Source organism: Lucilia sericata, unplaced genomic scaffold (assembly GCF_015586225.1).
Source record: "Lucilia sericata isolate MDLA Ls3-8-SP2 unplaced genomic scaffold, ASM1558622v1 Contig000137F_arrow, whole genome shotgun sequence".
Taxonomy (NCBI): Eukaryota; Metazoa; Arthropoda; class Insecta; order Diptera; family Calliphoridae; genus Lucilia; species Lucilia sericata.
This window is the reverse complement of record NW_023994169.1, coordinates 293,600-316,299: the sequence shown is the minus strand read 5'-3', so window position 1 is coordinate 316,299 and position 22,700 is coordinate 293,600. Positions and strand designations below refer to the sequence as shown.

Sequence of the window (22,700 nt, the reverse complement as noted above, 5' to 3'; positions counted from 1 at the left end):
ACTTAAACGCACATATTTAATTGTCAAATAAAGGTATCTTGATAAAATTCTACACAAATATGTTTCGTCTATATATGAATCACTCTACGAAATTTTTTTCGGATAAGACCATAATTGGTCATAGCTCCCATATAGGGTCCACTTCCGAAAATCATTTAAGCGCATATGTTTCATTGATAAATAAAGCTATCGGTATAAAATTCAACTTGAATATGTTTTGTATACGTATAAATCATTCTAATAATTTTCCCCGGATCGGTCCATTATTGGTCATAGCTCCCATATAAGGCTCTCTTCGGAAAATTATTAATCTTCATGTTTGTGAAGAAAATTCTTTAATCTTGTGGAAATTAATCGACAGACGATAAATAATTTATTTTTCATAAAAAATTTGTTGACATTTACCTTAATTCCGATGTATTTAAACAATTTATTGATGAAAAACTAAATTTCTAAAAGAAGCTTTATATAGGAGCTATAAAGGTTAGTTATGCTGAATGTCATCGCAATACTAATAGTTATAAGTAAATTTTTGGACGTTTAAGATATTTTTTAAAGGGGGGTTCGTATGGGGGCAAGGTTCAAACGACGACTCAGAAAGTGATTCTGATTCGATTGGTATACTTTAAGGTAGGTGTAGGACCAATATTTTTATGCGTTACAAACATCAGCACAAGCGTATAATACCCTCCCCACTGTAGTGGTGTAGGTTATAATAAATATAACGTTCAAATGTCAATATAGATCATAAATGAACCTTTTCTTTGGAACATGTTAGCTACATTAAGAACAATTTAATTTACCTTTACTGTTATCACTCAGATTTCTAGAAAGCTTGTAATGCAAAACCTTCTAGATATCATTTAAAAAATAAATTTTATATTTGATTGTGCCGAAATAAAATAAATATTCCGGTAGATGATGGAATTCGAACGATTTGAAATCAATAGATTTGAAAAGATATGATGAATTTCAATCGAGGAAGGGTTTATTATTTTCTTGCAAAATTCTACGCAGACAACAAAATACTTTCCATTTAAGAGAATCAATTTAAAAAACTATGATAATTTGTATGAAAAGCCGTAGAAATTGTATATTACACAATTTTTGTATTATTTTTGTAGATTCAAATCGATTTAAAAAATAAATTTCATCAAATAGATGATTGTAATGTACTGATATTAATGTTGGCATCAAATTGGTTTTCAGAGGAGGCGCTTTTAGGATTTCTTGTGTTAATTTTGGTCCAAATTTGTGTCTACTATAGACAAAGAATGTGTATACTTTTTGGGTCTACGATGAAATGAAGAAATAAATTTGTATGCACTATATATGGTACCATACCACTGTAATAAAAGGTCCAAAATGTACAAGATAAGCTGTGCTGAATTTTGTTCAGCATAAGTCAAAAATAAACTAAGATCGTAATTTTCAAGCGAATTAAATTAAATTATGACTCAAAAAAGAATTTAATAAAAATTTGTAGTAACAAATTTTGTAACGTTGTGCTTGTGGCACCCCTTGTATCCAAGCAGCATGTACGCTGATCTCTCTGTTGTATTTTGATATTACACTTCTTATCCAAAGAAGTCAATCAGATTATTGAAGCATAACCTAGAATTAGTCTAATTACACTTTTATAAAACCAATGTGTCATAGTAGGACTAAGACCCTATTTCATGCCTATAGTTCTCCTACATATCGCCCGGCACTAGGGATGCCAATCCCGATCCCGAAAATCCCGGGATTTTTGGGGATAAGAAAATCCCGTGATTAGCAAAATAAATCCCGGGATTTTTCGCGATTAGGATATCCCGAATCCCGAGATTTTTTAAAATGAATCCCGAGATTTTTCAAAATAAATCACGGGATTCGGGATATCCTAGACGCGAAAAAAATCCAGGGATTTATTTTGCAAATCCCGGGATTCGGGATTTTCGAATCCCTGGATTTTCGGAATCGGGATTGGCATCCATAGTGCTGGGCGATATGTAGGAGAACTATAGGCATGAAATGGGGTCTTAGTTCTACTATGACACATTGGTTTTATAAAAGCGTAATTAGACTAATTCTAGCTTATGCTTCAATAATCTGGTTGACTTCTTTGGATAAGAAGTGTAATATCAAAATACAACAGAGAGTTCAGCGTACATGCTGGTTGGGTACAAATGGTGCCACAAGCACAACGTCAAGTAAGGCTCTAGAAATATTCCACTCATTGAAACATATTTAAGATATGTTTCAATGAGTGGAATATGTATACTGGACAAATTGGAAGGCTAGAAACAACGTGCCTGATCGTATACCAGACACTTAATATGTCGGAACATTCGAAACACTGAGCCCAGATATAATGTCTTGGTCAAGCGGAACATTTCTCACGAACACCGATAAGGAAATTATTAGGAATTACGGCCAGGAAACTGAGTTTCAGAACATTGAAAGATAATACATTCAGTGGACACCATGTTTTATTCTACCAACAAAATTTTTCTTTCATGAAAAGCAGCGCACAACAGGCCTGATAGTGGCTTGTTTTAAATACATTACTAAATAGTACGATTTTCTTATATAAAACAGGTTGTAAAAGCGTCTGCAAAACATGTTAGTTAAACATCGTATATATCATTATAAAGGCCTCAGGTTCCACTTTTAAATCCGTTGAGAAATTTAAAATAAGTTGAGGTTCAACTAAGTTACTGTTTTATAAGTGTATCAATGTGCGAAACCCGTTTTTTACCCTTATCTTACGATTTTGGAGGTGTTTGGCAATTTTTTGTTAAATTATTCGAATATAAACTTTTATTCGTTATTCGTTGGAATAATCGAATAATTTTTAAAATTTAATCGACTACTCGAATGAAAAAAATATAGTACATTTTTATTCGATTAATTTTAAACAGGAATAATAATATGTAGCAGAATTTTTTAAACAATTGGATATACGCCAGGTGGATAAGGCAAATGGTTTTAATCGAGGCTAAACAAATTTTCCAATCATAACGTCAGCAGCGACCAACAGATGGAGTTATTTCAAAATTTAATATCAAAATTATAAATTTTCCATAAAATTTGTTACACTGAAATATCTTGAATTGCACTATTTAAGTTACAGACATTTTCTTTATTTTACTATTTTTACACATTTTGAAAAATATTTGCCATCTATTGGTGAATAGCAAAATAAAACAAATTAATTTTTATTAAAATTATTTTGGTTTTGTTCTATGAGAGCCCTCAATGTTACCCCGGCAAAAACGGAAATCTGTCTTTTCACAAGAAAGACAAACATTTCTACGTATACTGAACCTTGCTTCCTGGGCAAGAGGATACCAGTGACAGGCAAAGATAAGTACTTAGGTGTAATCCTCGACCGGAAATTAAAATGGAGACACCACATAGAGGATAGGATAAACAAGGCATATCGGTGCTGGGCAATATGTAGGAGAACTATAGGCATGAAATGGGGTCTTAGTCCTACTATGACAAATTGGCTTTATAAAAGTGTAATTAGACCAATTCTAGTTTATGCTTCAATAATCTGGTGGACTCATTTAGACAAAAAGCGCAATATCAAACTACTACAGAGAATTCAGCGTACATGCTGTTTGGGTATAAGTGGTGCCATGTGTACTACTTTAACCAAAGCTCTGGAAACGTTGCTAGTCATCAATGTATACTGGACACATTGGAAGGTTATACACAATCATCGGACTTTCCTGATCGTATACCAGACACAGAACATGTCGGAAACTTAGAAACGCTGATCCCAGATAGAATGTCTTGGTCAAGCGGAACATTAGAGCAAATACCAGTAAGTATCCGTTGTTACACGGATGGCTCTAAATTAGGGGACAAATTGAGGCTGGGATTCTATATTGAAGACCCAGAAACAGAAATATACCACCGTTTACCAAATTAGGATAGAACTAAATCTAAGACCGTATTGGATTGTAAGAAATCATTAACTGAATACTCTACCAGAGGTAAGGATTACATCATATGGGTACCAGGCCACTCGGGAGTAGTCGGCAACGAAAGGGCGAATGTAATAGCTTTAAAGGGAAGAGAGCTCGAGGCAGTTAACCTGACAAACACAAAAAGATTCGATGCAACAAAAGCTGAACTAAAAATATGGTTGAGAGAATCCCATAAGTCCTCTTGGAATAATGAAACAGTGGGTAGAAGCACGAAGATCCTATGGCGTGACCCTAATGAGAGCAAGACGAAAAATCTGCTCAAAATGAGTAAGTCAGAAGTTATTATAATGGTACGTATTCTGAGTGGACACTCAGGATTACGAGCCCATCTATGCAAAATTGGACGAGCAGATTCAGACGAATGTAGAGCATGTGGAGAGGAAAGTGAAACTCTGGAGCACTTTCTTTGCCACTGTCAGGCATTCGTCGAAGTTAGATCCAAGTATTTTGGGAAGTGATGTTATTCCGGAAATAACATTCCTGACTAGGGTTGTCAGCCTGCCTGGACTTGGCTGGATTGTCCAGCTTTTTTGATGCTTGTCCAGTTTCAAGCTAACATTTAATTTGTTCAGCTATATACAATTTCTTTAGTACACTCCACAGTGGGGCAGAATCGAAATTTTTTGGAAATAAATCTGGCATTTCTAAACGGCTGATCCGATCGGTATACAATTTGGCGTGAGCGTAGCCAAGGAGTATTCGAGTTTAAGTTTTGAAGATGAACCCCGCAGATGCCCCAGGGACGGCGCTGTGGCGGCTCAAAGTAGGGTACCTACGACATGTAAAATTTTTAAACTCGTGCCATTTTTTGTTTTTCATTTAAAAATTTAGTGATACAAAATTGTGGCGGCTCAAAGTAGGGTACCTACGACATGTAAAATTTTTAAACTCGTGCCATTTTTTTGTTTTTCATTTAAAAATTTAGTGATACAAAATTTACCATACCTTGGTCCGCCTTTTTTTGAATACCGGGCGTAATTTGGACCAAATGGACTCAATTTTTTTGTTAGTTAGACAAACAAATTTCCAATAATATACAAAACATTTCAGATCAATTTCATTTACAGATCCAAAATATACGTTTTTTAATTTAAAAATTCAAAAAATTTTAGATTTTTGCCGTTTTTTTGCCAAAAATGCGTCTTAACTCTTTTATTAATAAAATAAAATTTTCTTTAAGAACATATAACAATTTTATAGTTTTCTAAAAGGTATCTTTACGCAGAACGCTTTGGCGTAAAAAACTTGTCCTATTTTTTGAAAATGTTGCCACTGCGTCCTTCCGAATATGACCTATTTTTTATCAAAACTTCAACTTTGGGCGACATGTTCTAAAATCCCAAAGCTGGGATCAGAAAACTGAAAGCAGTTTTGGAAACCTCAATATGTTTTATATTTACTCCAAAAGTATTTTCCCAGCCCTGAAAGAAATGTGGACCCTATGAGCAAAAATTTTAAAAATCCCATTTTTGGGATTTTCATTCCTATTTTTGGGAATTGCGGGATGACCTTTGACCTCTTCAATTTTTTGCATTTTCTTATTTGAAATGACAAATTTAACAAGCGTTGAAAATTTCATTGAGTTTTGTTCATAAATAAAGATTTTGTCTTATATTACATATTTGTTAAATTTATAAAACTATTTAATAGGGTAGCAGATAGCTACAACAATTTAGTCCATATTTATCCCTTAATATCATTTTTTAGTTAGATATGGAAATTCTCGACCCTTTACAAAAAATTTCAAGCCAATATCTCAATTACATTCAAAATATGTTCATTTAAACCTGTGTCCTTAATTTCATCTTTTTCATATTTTAGTATTAAGTATGACAGAACATACATTGGTGTTGAATAAATATTTGGACAATTTTTAAAAATTATTTAGTTAATTATTTTATTAAAGACTTTAACATTGTATATACAATAAAAAAAATTATATTTTATTATGAGCCACGCACAAACAACACCTAAATCACCCCACACAAACCACCTTTCCCGCCCACCGAAATATAAAACACAATTTAATACAATATCATCAGTTAGTATAATAGCTTTTTTTATTTGAACTGTTTGGCAGTGGCAACATTTTCAAGGACAAGTATTTTACGCCAAAGCGTTCTGCGTAAAGATACCTTTTAGAAAACTATAAAATTGTTATATGTTCTTAAAGAAAATTTTATTTTATTAATAAAAGAGTTAAGACACATTTTTGCAAAAAAACCGGCAAAAATCTAAAATTTTTTTAATTTTATTTAAATTAAAAAAACGTATATTTTTGGATCTGTAAATGATATTGATCTGAATTTTTTGTATATTATTGGAAATTTGTTGTCTAACTAATTGAGTCCATTTGGTCCAAAATTACGCCCGGTATTCCAAAAAAGGCGGACCAAGGTATGGTAAAATTTTTTATCACTAAATTTTTAAATGCCTATAACTCGGATATTATAAGAGATAAGTAGTATGTCCAAGCATGTTTTTTCAAGATCTCGTCGAGCGCTTTCATATAAAATCTTTGTATTTGGGTGAAAAACAAAAAATGGCACGAGTTTAAAAATTTTACATGTCGTAGGTACCCTACTTTGAGCCGCCACAGCGCCGTCCCTGGGGATCAGCCGTTAGAAATGCCAGATTTATTTCCAAAAAATTTCCATTCTGCCCCACTGTGCCCTCTGAATTTAAACTATGGATACAAATTAATTATTAGAATCTAAAAATGCTGGTTTAAGCATATCAATTGAAATATTTTGTAATGTGTTATTGATATTTAATGTGAAATATTTAGGGTTTCTTTTGTTATTTCATATGGACTGGTATATTTAACATCCCAAAGCTCCAGTATTTGAACCAATTTTCATCCAAACATGGGAACATGTGACAAATTCTGCTTAGAAAACATTTTTGGTGTGGAATGGCATAGTCGTAGAGACATTTAAAAAACCGGTGTCCTTTAATTTCATCTTTTTCATATTTTAGTATTAAGTATGACAGAACATACATTTGGAGTTGAATAAATATTTGGACAATTTTAAAAATTATTTAGTTAATTATTTTAGTAAATACTATATCATTGTATATACAATAAAAAATTATAATTTTATTATGAGCCACGCACAACAACACCTAAATCACCCCACACAAACCACCTTTTCCGCCCACTGAAATATAAAACACAATTGAATACAATATCATCAGTTAGTATATAGCTTTTTTTATTTGAACTGTTTATCTTAAAACATAATACAATTAATTCTTACAACCTACTTATATAGTTTAATTCCTAACACTACTTATTTTCTATAAAATAATCTGTCATATCGGTATACATATCCAGAAGGTAATATAAGTCCTTTAAATCTTCCTTGTTTGAGATGATAGAGTTTCATAACAAATCCATCTTTTTCGCATAGTTGAAAGAACAGGATCAGAAGATAGAAGTAAACTATTAAAATATCTTCATTCTGTGATTGCCTGGAGCATTTTCTTGAGCTGAATAGTTGAACATGCTTAAAATCTCGATTTCTCGCTTCCTGGGCTTCTTCTGTTAACTCTCCAAGTGGAAGAATATTCGATTCAATTATTATTTGACCATGACACAATACTTTGTGTACTGTTGGTGTTAGTTCCCTCCATGGATACAGAGATACAAGTAATTTAGAAATTTCAGATGTATATTCCCCAAATCGATTTCCATTAATTTTATGTTTACTATTCAGTGCCATTAAAATAGTGTTAACTCTTCGAAGCAACTCCTTGTCGATTCCAGTTATTTTTTTATATTATCTGAACTTTAAATTCTTCTTGGATTCTGCTTTTTTCCGCAGCTCTCAGTTCTTTCAATTCTTCATTATTTTTTGTTGATTTAGTAAGATTCTCTGGCACACTTCTATATTTGAGGTCGTATGCTATGTGTAAAAAGTAATCCAAAAATCGTATTCTGGCATGAAGTGGTTAAATTCCGAAAGACAGGACTTCTTCATTAATACTTCTGCTTTTGTTTATATTTGAGAATTGCGACTTTTTCTCATTACATATTGAGCATCTCCAGAAGGAAGAAGTTTCTGTTATGGCATTGCTGACCTTTCCATCAATCATTGTTAAGCTTAGCTGATATGATACGTTAATAGAGAATTCCTTTATTTTTATGCAAATGGGCTCCAGTGCATTTATTTCATCTTTTAAATATTCCACTAAATCTTTTGTTGTTTTCTTTGACTCCTTTATATATTCAAATCCAATGGGTCTACAAAAATTTTTTAACCCGGAGTATATCTCAAATGAATTTCCGATGCTTGACGATGATGGATTAAGGGAATATGAACGAATTCGTAATGGCACTAATGATGACATAAATACACTTTTGTAGTCTGCTAATGTCCGACTTCCACAAGCTTGTTTGTATTCTGGAAGTGCTGATAAACCGTCACATCCCCACTTACACATTAAGACAACATCACAGTTATGATTTTCCTTAGTTGGTCTTCTGAAAAGTCTGACACAATTCTTGATGCTGTGTTTTCGAGCAAAGATGATATATCAATACAAGCTTCCACATCATTAACAGCAATAGGTGATGGTAGGATAGTTTTTTTTTTTCTGGATCGCCTTGATGATGGTATATATTGTGTCCTTTTTCATGCAGAGCTTTCCTTAATATTTGGTACTTATTTCGACTGAGACCCAGTTATACATAAGCGCTATTGCTTCCTCTTCAGTAAAATTTGATTGTGATGTTGGAGTTGGTATACTTTCCACAATTCGCTTAAGTCGTTTTGGTGATGCATTAGGAAGAATAGTTGCAATATGTACGGCATCCATAGGTTGGTTTTCCTTTTTCAGCATTTCGTTAAATGTATCAGCAATTTCCTCATTTGAGATTGAAAAAAGTTTTTGTGTGACCCTCTTTTTTTGACCTTGAACATAAGTCTTCGTATGACTTGCAAGGCGCTCCTGTTGATGTGTTGTAAGTTGAGATTTCCGTAGTAGTTTCCATCCAACTACAAAATTTTAATCGAAATTTCTTTTGATTTCCATCCGCAGACTTACTTTTTACATCAAAAAGTTTTCAATTTTTGATATGCCTGAATGTAATCTTCATTGTAGATTTATTAATATGGTACTTAAAATCTGAGAAGTTTACTTATATACCAATTCTTGTCATTTCCGATACAGGTATTCCAAAGTAAAAAATTACTTTGGAATTTAGGACTATATTACTATAACCTGTAATTCAGTCATTGATATTTCTTATTAGTGAATAGATCGAAATTATCATTACCTGTATATTTTTACCTACATGATCATAAACGAAACAGAACGAAATGATCTGTCGAAAAAATGTAGGTAAAAAATAGTTATAAATTAATGAAAATTTAAGCATAATAGGACCTTTCAATTATAAGGATAAGCAAACAAATAGAAAATAGGTAAATATAAGATTTAAATATGTTCTGTTATATTTAATACTAAAATATGAAAAATATGATTAAAGGATACAAGTTTAAATGAACATATTTTTGAATGTAATTGAGATATTGGCTTGAAAATTTTTGTAAAGAACCGAGAATTTGCATATCTAACTAAAATAGATATTAAGGGATAAATATGGACTAAATTGTTGTAGCTATCTGCGACCCTATTAAAATTTTGATATAAATCATAGTTTTAGAAATTTAACAAATATGTAATATAAGACAAAATCTTTATTTATGAACAAAACTCAATGAAATTTTCAACGCTTGTTAAATTTATCATTTCAAATAAGAAAATGCAAAAAAAATTGAAGAGATCAAAGCGCATCCCGCAATTCCCAAAAATAGGAATGAAAATCCCAAAGATGGGATTTGTTACATTTTTGCCCATAGGGTCCACATTTCTTTCAGGGCTGGGAAAATAAATAGGACAAGTTTTTTAAGCCAAAGCGTTCTGCGTAAAGATACCTTTTAGAAAACTATAAAATTGTTATATGTTCTTAAAAAAAATGTTATTTTATTAATAAAAGAGTTAAGACACATTTTTGGCAAAAAAACGGCAAAAATCTTAATTTTTTTTGAATTTTTAAATTAAAAAACGTATATTTTTGGATCTGTAAATTTGGTCCAAAATTACGCCCGGTATTCAAAAAAGGCGGACCAAGGTATGGTAAATTTTGTATCACTAAATTTTTAAATGCCTATAACTCGGATATTATAAGAGATAAAGCGGGGTTCATCTTCAAAACTTAAACTCGAATACTCCTTGGCTACGCTCACGCCAAATTTTATACCGATCGGATTAGCCGTTTAGAAATGCCAGATTTATTTCCAAAAAATTTCGATTCTGCCCCACTGTGCACTCCAATAATTTTTATGTTATCTTTGTCAAATCATGTTAGCCAACACTGATTGTTATACAACTAAGTTATGGTTTCTCTCTTCTATCATCAATGACAACATGTCTCAACACTTGAATAGCTGATGTCGTAATAAATATTAGGTCTTTTCGCGTACTCGATAATTTGTAACAATTTGCAACAATTGTTATTGGATTCCGTTCGCGTACTTCTGAAAACTTGCAAAGATATGTAAACAAACCAAAGAAATCGAAAATTTGGTAAATTTTACATTTTTTGAAAGAAATATAAATTAATAACACACGGATATTAAAAAATTATTTGTAATTAGATTTATTTTTTTTTTTACCATAAATTAGTTTTTTGAGTTTTTGTTGTGAAAAATCATAACAAATATTGTCAATCTAGCGTTTTTAAACAATTTAGTTTGTCTTTCTCAGCGATTTTGTGTAAATTTTTTTTGAATAATATGTTTGTATCATGAAGTTTTAAAACAATAATATATTTTTAATGATACTACAAGTTATGTTAACTTTAAATATCCATTTATTTATAGGAAAAAATCAAAGTTTCAATTATTTGTTTTTTAGTGTTTTGTTAGCGATTGAGATTTCATCAAAATCTTTGTTTATAAACAAAACCTTGCAAATTTAAAAAAAAATTGGCTTTCGCGTACTTTTTTGGATTTTTTTTTTATTGAGAATAAATTAAAAATTACTCTCTATCATAAAGTTCCTGTATATTTCTTACAGGAAAATACGCGAAAAGACCTATTATTGCGAGCGATAGTCAATTTCTTTACGTACAGCTTACGCACTTATGATTTTTAAATTTAAAACTTCAAAAATGGTGCTTTTACATCTTTTGGTCTTAAAAACTATGTTAACGAAGTGATCGGGGAAAACTAAAAATATATTCTTACTCTATGGACTATAACAAAACAGAATTGGTATATGAGAACACCTGCATTTTTTTGGTGTATCACTGTGAAATTATTTACACAAACTAAAATTAACATTTCTCAGTATTTATTTATGTCCAGCTTTTTTTGTTTTGTCCAGCTTTTTAAAACCCAATGTCCAGCTTTTTGCGAATCGGACTATTCCTGACTAACACTGATTGGAAGATTTTTAGGAATTACGTTCAGAAACCCTGAGTTTCTGAACACTGAAAAATAAGTCATTCGGTGAACTATTTTTTTTTTTCATAATAAGGAGCGCACAACAGGCCCGATAGTGGCCTTAGTGTATTTCTTCGGATTTGATGTAGTATACATCCTCCTATCACCTAACCTAACCTTCTATGAATACAAAGCATTGCCATATTGAAATTAGCTAAATCTAACTACTTTTTTATTTAATAAATCCAAATTGAATTTACTTTAGCTACAGAACCGCCATTTTTGCACTATAATTAATTTATGACCTTCTATTAGCTTATACACTGTATTTTCAGATAATATGACCAAACTAAATTTCAGCCTCCAAAGATAGTTTTTTTTCTTGAAATAAATCCAAAATAAATCCAGTGATTAAAAAAAGCCCCTAATAATAAAAAAAAAATAAAAATCAACAATTTAAAAATCATTGCCTTTTATAAAAATACTAGCTATACCCAGTGTGCTTTGCTGCCCTAAAGCAATATAAATAAAAAAACCCACTTAACGATTTTAAAGATTTTAGCTATAATAGTTTTTCATATATATAATGAGATGCCATTCAAATTATTGCAAGTTCGCCAATTTTTCCAAACGTTAATAAAGATTTAAATGTAACCTGTGAAAAATGTGAATAATCTAATAGTTTCCCAGATATTCGAAATTCTGTATTTAATTCATATGGAGGTGCCAATTTCCCCATTGAAAGTCCGCCCATTTTTCTCTAAATGTTCACATGATATACAAAATTTTTCTATTTAATTCATATGAGGGTGCCAAGCCCCCGTTGATGAAAGTCCGCCCATTTTTCCCCAAAATGTTTAGATGAATATTAATGTTATACGTGAAAAAATTTCAAGAATCTTGTTCTATTAATTTCCCAGATAAACGAGTTTTTGTATTATATTCATGTGGGAGGTGCCGCTCCCCCCATTGGTAGTCCGCCAATTTATTATCCAAAAATGTTTACATAGATGTTAAGGTTCTTCGTGCAAAATTTGAAGATTCTAACCCTAATAATTTCCAAGATAAACGAATTTTTGTATTTAATTTATATGGGAGGTGCCAAACGCCCCTTATGCTAGTCCGCCCACTTTTTGTCCTAAATATCATATTGACACTAAAGTGGGTCCGACAAAATTTGAGGACTCTAACTGTTTATATTTTCTCAGATGTACTTATTTAATATTTTTTTAATATGTAAGGTGCCACGCCCATTATAGCTATTCCGCCCATTTTCTCCACAAAAATTCTCATGGATGTCAAAGTTGTTCGTAAAATTTTAGGGCTCTAGCTGTTGCAGTTTCTGAGATATACAACTTTTAAGACTAACTTAGTATGTAGGCGTGGCACTTCGCCTACTTGAAATTCCAAAACAAAGGTAGCCTATAGTTTCCTTCCAGACATACAGGAAGACACTGTGAAAATTTCAGGAAAATCGCTCCAGCCGTTTAGCAGTCTATAAAGTTCAAACAAACATACAAACCACATTCATTTTTATACCCTCCACCACCATCAGTGGTGATAGAGGGTATATATAAGTTTGTCATTCCGTTTGTAACACCGAGAAATATTCATCTGAGACCCAACAAAGTACAGTAGTTTTCCGATTTAACGAACATTCGTTTCTACGAACATCGCATTTAGCGAACTATCAATATTTTTACATTGAGTACCTTACATAACGAACAAAAAATATTTTTTGTACTCAGTTTAACGAACAAATATAAATAAAATAATTTAAATTAGAGTTAAATTAACAAAAATAACTAAAAATCATGTCAGAAAGCTTCGACGTTATTAGGAGGGGTATTTACTTGTCCATTGCTTTCGAATATGGATTTCGAGAGTTGATTTCTTCTAATTTAGTAAAATGAAGACTCTAGATAATCTGAGATTTTTTTATTAAAGATTTATACAAAAATATGAGATAATCAAATCTACAATCCTTAATGTCGCAAAAACTAATGTTGATCGAATTAGAAAATCGAAACAAAAAATGTTAGAGAGGCCAAGTATACTTTTCTAGAAGCTCGTGATCAACCCGAATTTGTCCTCAGAATTTGAAATCATAGAAATTGGTGTTCAAAATAAAGACTTTGCCAATCGTATACCTAACATTTCGCTTTTATTTTTCGCCAAACTAACAAGTACCCCACTGTGACCATAATTTTTCCAATAAAAATCAATTGTAAGAATTGTAAGAAACGATATGTTATAGAATAAACAATATAAATAGTTTTTCTTTGGAAAAAGGATATTTACAGGAATAGCTTGAAATAAAGGAAAAAATATTTTAAAAAACTTGGGTTCAGATATCTCAAAGAATGAAAACAATGAAACTGTGAAACAATGAAACGCTTTAATAACTATACATTAATCTATTTCCTAAGGAATTTTGTGGCCATGTTCAGATTCATCGCAGTTCCAGCCATTGGGTTTAAACTTCTTTAAGAATTATGTCGTCCGAGTGCTTTCCAGAACGTAGATTAGTTATACGAAATAAACTGAGTTTTTTCAAATTTCTTTATTATTTTTACATTGTGATATAAATTGCTAGTTTTTCATAAAATTCTTATAAAATATTGTCTAAAGAAATTATATTTCCTGGAACATATTTTTATAAATTAGATTTTACGTAATTTTAATTAATTATGTACCCAAAAGACACTTTCGAGTTAGTACTTCATATAACGAACTCTTCGATTTAACGAACAGGCCTGACAACATATAGGTTCGTTAAATCGAAAAACTACTGTATGTATATATATTCTTGGTCCTTATGAAATTCTCGATTTAGATATGTCCGTCTGTCTGTCTATATAAAACACGCTCACGTTAAAATGATGCAACGGAACCTTATGAAAATCACCCAAAATATTCATTGGTATCCTAAGCAGTTTGGTATTGAAAATCAGCAAGATCGGTAAAATAGGTTCAGAGTTATGAGTAACAATTTGAGACAACCTCAAAAAAAAAATTTAGCTTTTTCACATATTTATTTTTTTTTTTACAAAAACTACTACAGATAAATTGATGAATTTTGTCAGAGATATAACTCTTGGTGCCAGGATCAACATTGTTAAAAATCGGTTCACAATTTCATATACCTCCCATACAAATGTACATACTGCCCGAAAATAATATATTTTACTAACTTCCGAAATAATGCCAATATCTTTACGAAATTTTACAAATTTAAATTCTATGCCAATAGAATTCATATAAGAAAACAATTTTCTGAATCGGTCCATAATTGGTTATAGCTCCCATATAAGGTTCCCTTCCGAAAAACACTTAAACGCACATAACTCATTACCAAATAACGATATTCATACAAACTTTGGCACAAATATTGCTTTTATCTACAGAAATCTTACTGTATATTTTTTCACGAACGGTCCACAATTGGTCATAGCTCCCATACAAAATGTAGCCCAAATATTGCTTTTATATACAGAAATGATACTGTAAAATTTGTTTACGATCGTTCCGTAATTGGTCGTAGCTACCATACAAGGTCCCCTTTCGAGAATCGCTTAAACGCATAAAACTCATTACGAAATAAAGATATCCATACAAAATTTGGGCTCAAATATTGCTTTTATCTACAGAAATCTTATTATAATTTTTTTTACGATCGGCTCATAATTGGTCATAGCTCCCATTTGAGGTCCCCTTTCGAGAATCACTTAAATCATTTGGCACAATTTTTATTGTTGAATTTTGTCATACATATAGTTTGGGAATCCACTGAGTTGAAAATCGAAATCAGTCCACAATTCTTGTACCACCCATAGGGATTAAAAAATTTATAATTTTTCGCAAAAAATTAAATAAAAACTGTCCAAAACGAACAGGATTCGAACTTAAAAATCTCCCAGTCAGAGATACATGACGAGACGGCTCAAATCGGCGGCGGCTGGCCGCCGGAAATATTATGCAAGCTGCGCTGCAGCCGACTTTTTTCGGCTCGAAAGCTAAGCCGGCTTAAAAGTAGCCGCTGATAAAGATTGGAATCGAACATGTATTTCAGAAAATAATTTCACCAATTTGAACGGAGTTGCCACTATTTTAAATTCTTATGCAAATTGAAAAGAGTTGCCACACAATATTGTGCTTATATTAAAAATGAAAACTACTAATGTCCATTTTCTGCAGAAAAAACTGATATAGAGACAGGTTTCTATATAACAGACTAGTATACATAGAAATTCTCTTTCCTGTTTGTGTAAAAATTGTTGTTAACCCAAGATCAAATAAAATGTGCACATTGAGAAAGTGTAACTATTTAATTTCTTATGCTATTCAGCAACATCAGTGTTGATAAAAGTTATTCTGCAGCAATGTTTTGTACAAACAGAAATAACGTGGCTTGTTTTATATGAAAACAAGTAAGAAAGTATAGTCAGGCGTGACCGATCATATAATACCCTACACCAGTTATAAATATTAAATGTGATTTTTTTTCATAATAAAGCATTTATCTTCTATTACCTTGTTCCGATACATTTAAGCAATTTATGGTTGAAAACTAATTTTCTGAAAGAGGCTTTATATGGGGGCTAGGGGCAAATATGGACCAAGCCCGATAAAATTTTGCGAAAATATTTATATTTACATAATATTTTTGTGATGAATTTCATCGCAATATTTGTGTTTATAAGTTAATTTTGGACATTCAAGTAATTTTCTGAAGGGGACTTTGTATGGGAGCTAGGGTCAAATGAGGCCCGATCTCTATGAAATTTGGCAATTTATCAATATACAGGTATATTTAACATAATTATGAGCTCAGAAGCCCTTTTCGGGGGGTTCTGTTGTATGGGGTCTATGTGAAATAATGGACCGATTTTAACCATTCAATAGGCTTCGTCCTTGGGTCGAAAAAAAGTGTTGTGCCAAATTTCATTCCATTATCTTTACATGGACAGCCAGCCAGCCAGACGGACGGACATAATTTAATCGACTCAGAAAACGATTCTAAGCCGCTTGGTATACTTTACGGTATAGGACGAATATTTTTGAATGTTACAAACATCAGCCCAACCAATATACCCCTCCCCACTAAGTGGTGTAAGGTATAAATATTAGTTAACGAAGGACAATATGATGAATTGGTTGTAGTGGATGGAACGGAGAATTAACATTATATAAGTTTTAAGTTTATTTTAAATACAGAACATAGGTTAAATTTAGTACGCTCTGTAACAGTCCTTAAGTGGTAGTTTTGTTTTTAATTGCATATTGTAAGGCGTAATGAAAGTAAGTCTAAAATATTAAGGTAAATTTGAATCAATCCATAAAATTTGATAATTTATGAAACCAGTTTAAGGTGGAGGGTATTTAAGATTCGGCAAAGCCGAATATAGCATTCTGACTTGTTATATATATAGATTGCTCAAATAAGTAAAAATGGTACATTTTCTGGTATTTGATTATTTTCTTTAAAAATTTAAAGATAATTATTATTTTTAATCCCTGATTTTTACTTTTGCATTTATTGTTTAAACAACGTCCATGGGGCGCTTAAACAAGCTAACAAAATTAACTAATTGAGTACTCAAAAACAACATTCAAAAATTAATTTTAATTTAATCGCTTATTATTCACCTAAAGATTGGCTCTAAAACTTTAATTTATTACGATAAAGTTATGTTAAAAAATCTAAGTCATAATATATTTTTTAGATGGGGACGCGGACATCCAGAAGAATATACTGATGGCATGAATTTAGGCGAAGAACGCTTTGACTCTATCGACTCTGATAAAAAACCCCGTGCTGGTCAAATCTTATGGATACGTGGCTTAACACGTTTACAAACTCAAGTAAGTCAAACCCTTTTGTTTAATTGCTTTATTCATTCAAAGAATTTTATATTTTATTTGACTAAATTATCTATATAAATCGTAATTTTTATTTTATATTTTATTATTGATAATTTGTATTTATTATTATTATTATTATTATTATTATTATTATTATTATTATTATTATTATTATTATTATTATTATTATTATTATTATTATTATTATTATTTTCATTATTATTATTATTATTATTATTATTATTATTATTATTTTATTTTTTATATATTAATTTCTTTAATTGAACAAGTAATAAATTATAAGAAATATGTATGTATATGCAGTTGAGAAGTGAATACACAATATCATTTCTCTGCACAATTTAAATTTTTAAATTTAAATTTTTTTATGTAGTATATAAAATAGGTTATGAAATATAATGACGGTTGGTGGGTGCGCAACATTCTCCGACAAGTTATTTTTATTTAGTTACATTATAAGTAGTTTAAGAATGTAACTAAAATTTGGTTTAAGGATTTTATTGTTTATCCTTTCTCTCTTGAAAAAAGAGAAAAATCAGCTTCAAATTAATTTATGCAACTGCGAATAAAATTTTGTAATAATAACCAATACATTTTATTTATAAAAATGCAGAACTAGATGCAGCAACTATAATATAAACAAATAACAATAAATAAATAATTCAGAAAATATTCAAGTCAAAATGCTACTAGATTGTAAATATAATTGAATATAATCAAGGCAAATAAATTTTAATGTAGATTGACCACATAAAGATTCTTCTTTCCGAATCGCTTATATAATGATTTAATTTTTAAATACGTACCTAGGTATGAAATTAACATTTTGTTTTTTTTTTTTTTTTTCAATTGTGGTACAAAGTATTGCGTAACTTGATATAAATTGGAATTCTGAAAATCGGATAGTATTAAATTCGTTTCTCTTGAGTGCTTCATTGCCACTCTGAAGGTTCATACGTTCCATATGAACCTTAATTTTCATTATTATAGTTTGATTAAAAACTAAAGCATTTACAGTTTAAGATATTTTATAATTTAATATTATATAATTTGCCTCACATTTTCAGAATTTGACCGTTATATTAAGTAGCACATGTTTAAAAAATCTCTTTTGTGCCTTACTTCAAGTCGAACGGTTATTTTTAGGTATAGGCATGTTATAAATCTCAAAATTACATTATCAGATTTTTTGGTATAAATTTCCTTTGGAGGATACATGTGCCTTACTTCAAGTCGAACGGTTATTTTTAAGTGTAGGCATGTTATAAATCTCAAAATTACATTATCAGATTTTTTGGTATAAATTTCCTTTGGAGGATGCATGTTTAAGATAAAAGACCGGATCTAATTCATTGTTCAGAAGAGTGCATAACATAATTTCCTGTATACATAGTTTGTTTTTATTGCATATATTTTTCTGTAAAGTGTGAAAGTAGAAAGATTTATTTGAAATTTAAGTATTAAAAGCTGAAGCCTATATACTGGAATTTAGAGATGATGAACTATAAATAGCTCTTGCATATATAATACATATTAAATAATAAATACAGAATATATATACATATTTTGAAAGCAGATATTCTAAATAAAATTACCGTGATTTTAAGGCATACATTTATAATTTTTATGTCTTTTTAATGCTTTATTTCTATATATAAGTTTTACATTTTGTTCTATTATAATTTTAATTTTAAACTTGTTTTCAAATCTTTTTAATTTAATACAAAATCTTTGCTTTGAGAACACATACAGTTTTCATTGTTTAATTTTTTTTTTATTATATGAATACTTTTAATACAACATACCTACGTAAAACACACTTAAATTCAATTTTAATTTTCCTCTATCTTAATGGTCTTAATAAGAATAGATTTTAGTGATATAACAACTCTCTTTAATTCTTTTAAGTATACTTTAACACGAATTAACATACAAAAATAATTATAATATATTACTTTTTTATAAAATCTGAAAGTGAAACAGGTGCGCGTAGCCATATTGTTATTTGTGAAGAAACTAAGTGCTAAGGCAGGAGCTTTTAAGAGTGGAGGAGTCACTAATTTTAACGTATATACATTCCCTTCTTATTTTAAACCGAAATACTCAATAATCTAACACATATTAGATTAAACACATTGAAACCTATATAGGGATAATTATTTTTTTGTAATTTGTTTCGAAAAGAAATTATTTCGAAATTCGATTCGAAACGAATTACATAATTATCCGCAGAATTTTACTCGAGGAGCCAGGGTCGGATTATAGCAACATATTTCCCAAAAATTTTATTTCTATCATTGTGGATTGGTAAACATTATTTTATTTTATCTAAAAGTGTATCACTTATTTATTATTCATTAAAAGGACGTTACAAAATTCCTAAATAAATAAAATGTTTGTACCCAACTCCTACATATACATATATCCAGGAGGATATTATGCGTTTATAAGCACAACACCCAAAATGTATACCAATCGACTCAAAATCTTCTGTTTTGGCACAAGGATGAAGCGTATTAAAAAATCTTGGGCTAGGTCAATTATGAATTCATGATTATGATAAATATACTAATAAATACTAAAAAGCAGCACAATAAGGTTTTAGATAATCCTAAATAACACTGTTAGTTTTCTTATGATCGGTACTAATTTGACCCAAGTCTCATACAAAGTCCCCTGCAGATTTGAACGTCCATAACTCTTTATAAATAATATAAGCACGACACATAAAGTGTTTTGAGTCTATTGGTTTACCCTTAATGTGTGAGTTAGTGAATTACAAACATCAGCACACTAGAGGTTGTGTATAAAAATGGAAATCTAGAATGTAAATTTGGGAAAACGTTTACAATTCAAATCGGTTTTCATAAAAAACAATAGATATTTATTCCCAATGATATTTAAGAAAGTGGAGTTCAGAAAATACATATTTCGGTTGATATTAAATAAATATTAATCGTTTAATTATATTTTTGGGTCTCGTTAGATTTTAAGATTTTGTATTTTATTTGTATATATTTACAGAGAAAAAAGAAAATTGTGACATTCGTAGTTATAGCTATATCGAAAATGAGTTATTTGTTTGGCAAGAAATTCGTATGTCACAATTTTTTCTATATAAGTAGTGTAGTTTTTAGGAACTTTGGTTACGTGTCGCCTATTGTTTCACTGAAGTCTAATGTACCTAATGCTTGTATTAATTAACATTTTGTTTAGTACAAAATACAATTAATAATCCGTTATGCATATTTATTCATTTATTTATAATATTGAATATTTATCTCTGTTCTTCTTTCCTAAAACTACTTGTGTTTAGTAGTTATCAATCTATATTTTATATTGTTTCATATTAATAACATAAGTATCAAATTAAAAAAAAAAAAATTAAAAGATATTTTTAATTTAAAGATCTTAACATTCGATGCTTTTTTCGTAAAAAAAAAATTAATAATTTCATGTTCATGTAATATTTTTTTTTGTTTTTTGAAAAATATAAGTTCATATGTATTACACAATTAGTTTCTTCAACTCACAAAAACATTGTACTTGTTGAAATTACAACTTTCCAACCTATTTCAATTTTTGGGATCTACAAATAGATGACTATGCCCGTTGTTGTAAAAACATATGTACCCACGAACTTACAAAGTATACAAATGAGAAGTTTGCAAGCGGAAGCTACAAGAGTAGGATATCATACCGCTTGATTTCACAAAGTCCATAATGTTGTCTATATTAATCCTGAGTCTACACATCCACATATGCAATTGCATCGCCATCTATTCAAAGCTTCGGCTTTTCCGGTATATATTACATATATGTCTGCGATTTGATTGTAGCCTGACTAAGAAAATAATTATGTTATCAATAAAACGAAGAAAATTCATTCAATCGGGCTAGCATCCCATTCCCAAATGTAACATGTAATTTTGATAGGAAATTACAGTGTTCTTACCGTTTTAAAAACATGTCAGTTTGAATCCATAAATATCGAAAATAACATATGTATGTACATTAGGGTGGCCCCAAAATGGAAGTTGCTGACGTTCCCACCGAAAATTAAAATTTAGTTAATTCTAAGATAGAAATGGTATCTTAACAAATAAAACATTTTATAAACGTTAAGAACACAGTAAGGAATTTACATTAATAATGATCAGAGCTCTCTTTCAAATTATCAGTATATGTATGTACATTAGGGTGGCCCCGTTTCTATGGAGGAAAAAAAGGTGTCGATGTTCCCCACTAAAATTAAAGTTTAATTGATAATAAGATAGCGTTTCTCAAAATTTTTGTCCTGACGTCAATATTTGGAGAGCTGGATCAAAGGATAAAAGGGTCCTTTTTTAAGATTTTTTCACATTTCTGACAAATAAACCATATGCAAATTTAGTATCCTAGGAAAGGTCTTTGGGAGACGGTTTCAATGGCATAACACAAATTTGTAAACAACTCCAAAATTATTACAAATGTCGTAATTTATCGGAAAATTTTTAAGTTTTTAAATTTTTACATAGAATTATTTAATGTAATTTATTGAAATTATTGCATTATAAACCTAATTCAATTTCACCCAAATGGTTTTTTTCATCAGTATACGCGTAATTTCATTAGCTTTACAATGGTATATAACACTTTATGGTTTCATTCTATTATCAATAAAATTTTTCAGTTTAACTAAAATATTAACACAATTTATCCCAAACATCTACTTATTTGTTATTCTTGCTTTGTAAATAACTGTTTCTATGTTATTGTTTACATTATTCCGCAATGGTTTGGTAGCGTACATAGGCTTCGATAAATTTAAATAAAATTTGATCTAGATTGAATTTTGAAAAACGGAAAAAACCGTTTCGGTAGGTTTTATTGAGGATTATTGTGAATTAATTTCAACAAATTTTATTAAATTTATCTATGAAAAAATATGAAAAATCTTAAAATTTTACGAAAAATTAGAAAATTTCGATTACTTTTATTGTTATACAAATTTTTCTGATATCCCATTGAAAGCGTCTCTCAAGGACCTTTCTTATGATACCAAAATTTTATATCTTTCTTTTGGAAGAAATGTGAAAAAATCATAAAAACCTCAAAAAAGGACCTTTTTATCCTTTGATCCAGCTCGCCAAATATTGACCCCAGGACAAAAATTTTGAGAAACGCTATGTTATTATCAATTAAACTTTAATTTTAGTGGAGAACATCGACACCTTTTTTTTCCTCCAGAGAAACGGGGCCACCCTAATGTACATACATATACTGATAATTTGAAAGAGAGCTCTGATCATTATTAATGTAAATTCCTTACTGTGTTCTTAACGTTTATAAAATGTTTTATAACATGTCAGTATGAATCCCTAATGTCGAAAATAACATA

General features: G+C 30.2%; 1 protein-coding gene across 19 annotated transcripts in view; it reads left to right on the top strand.

The window, feature by feature from the left end:
• The window catches only part of LOC119601032 (plasma membrane calcium-transporting ATPase 1), a 554,548-nt gene that overhangs the window by 256,401 nt on the left and 275,447 nt on the right, over window positions 1-22,700 (top strand). For all 19 annotated transcript variants that reach the window (XR_005231173.1, XR_005231172.1, XR_005231175.1 and 16 more), the window contains one exon: window positions 17,161-17,299. Coding sequence is in view for 14 of the 19 variants with exons in the window: in XM_037951699.1 (XP_037807627.1) it covers window positions 17,161-17,299 (139 nt within the window). In the remaining 5 variants the exon portion in view is untranslated. The remainder of the gene's footprint in view (window positions 1-17,160; window positions 17,300-22,700) is intronic.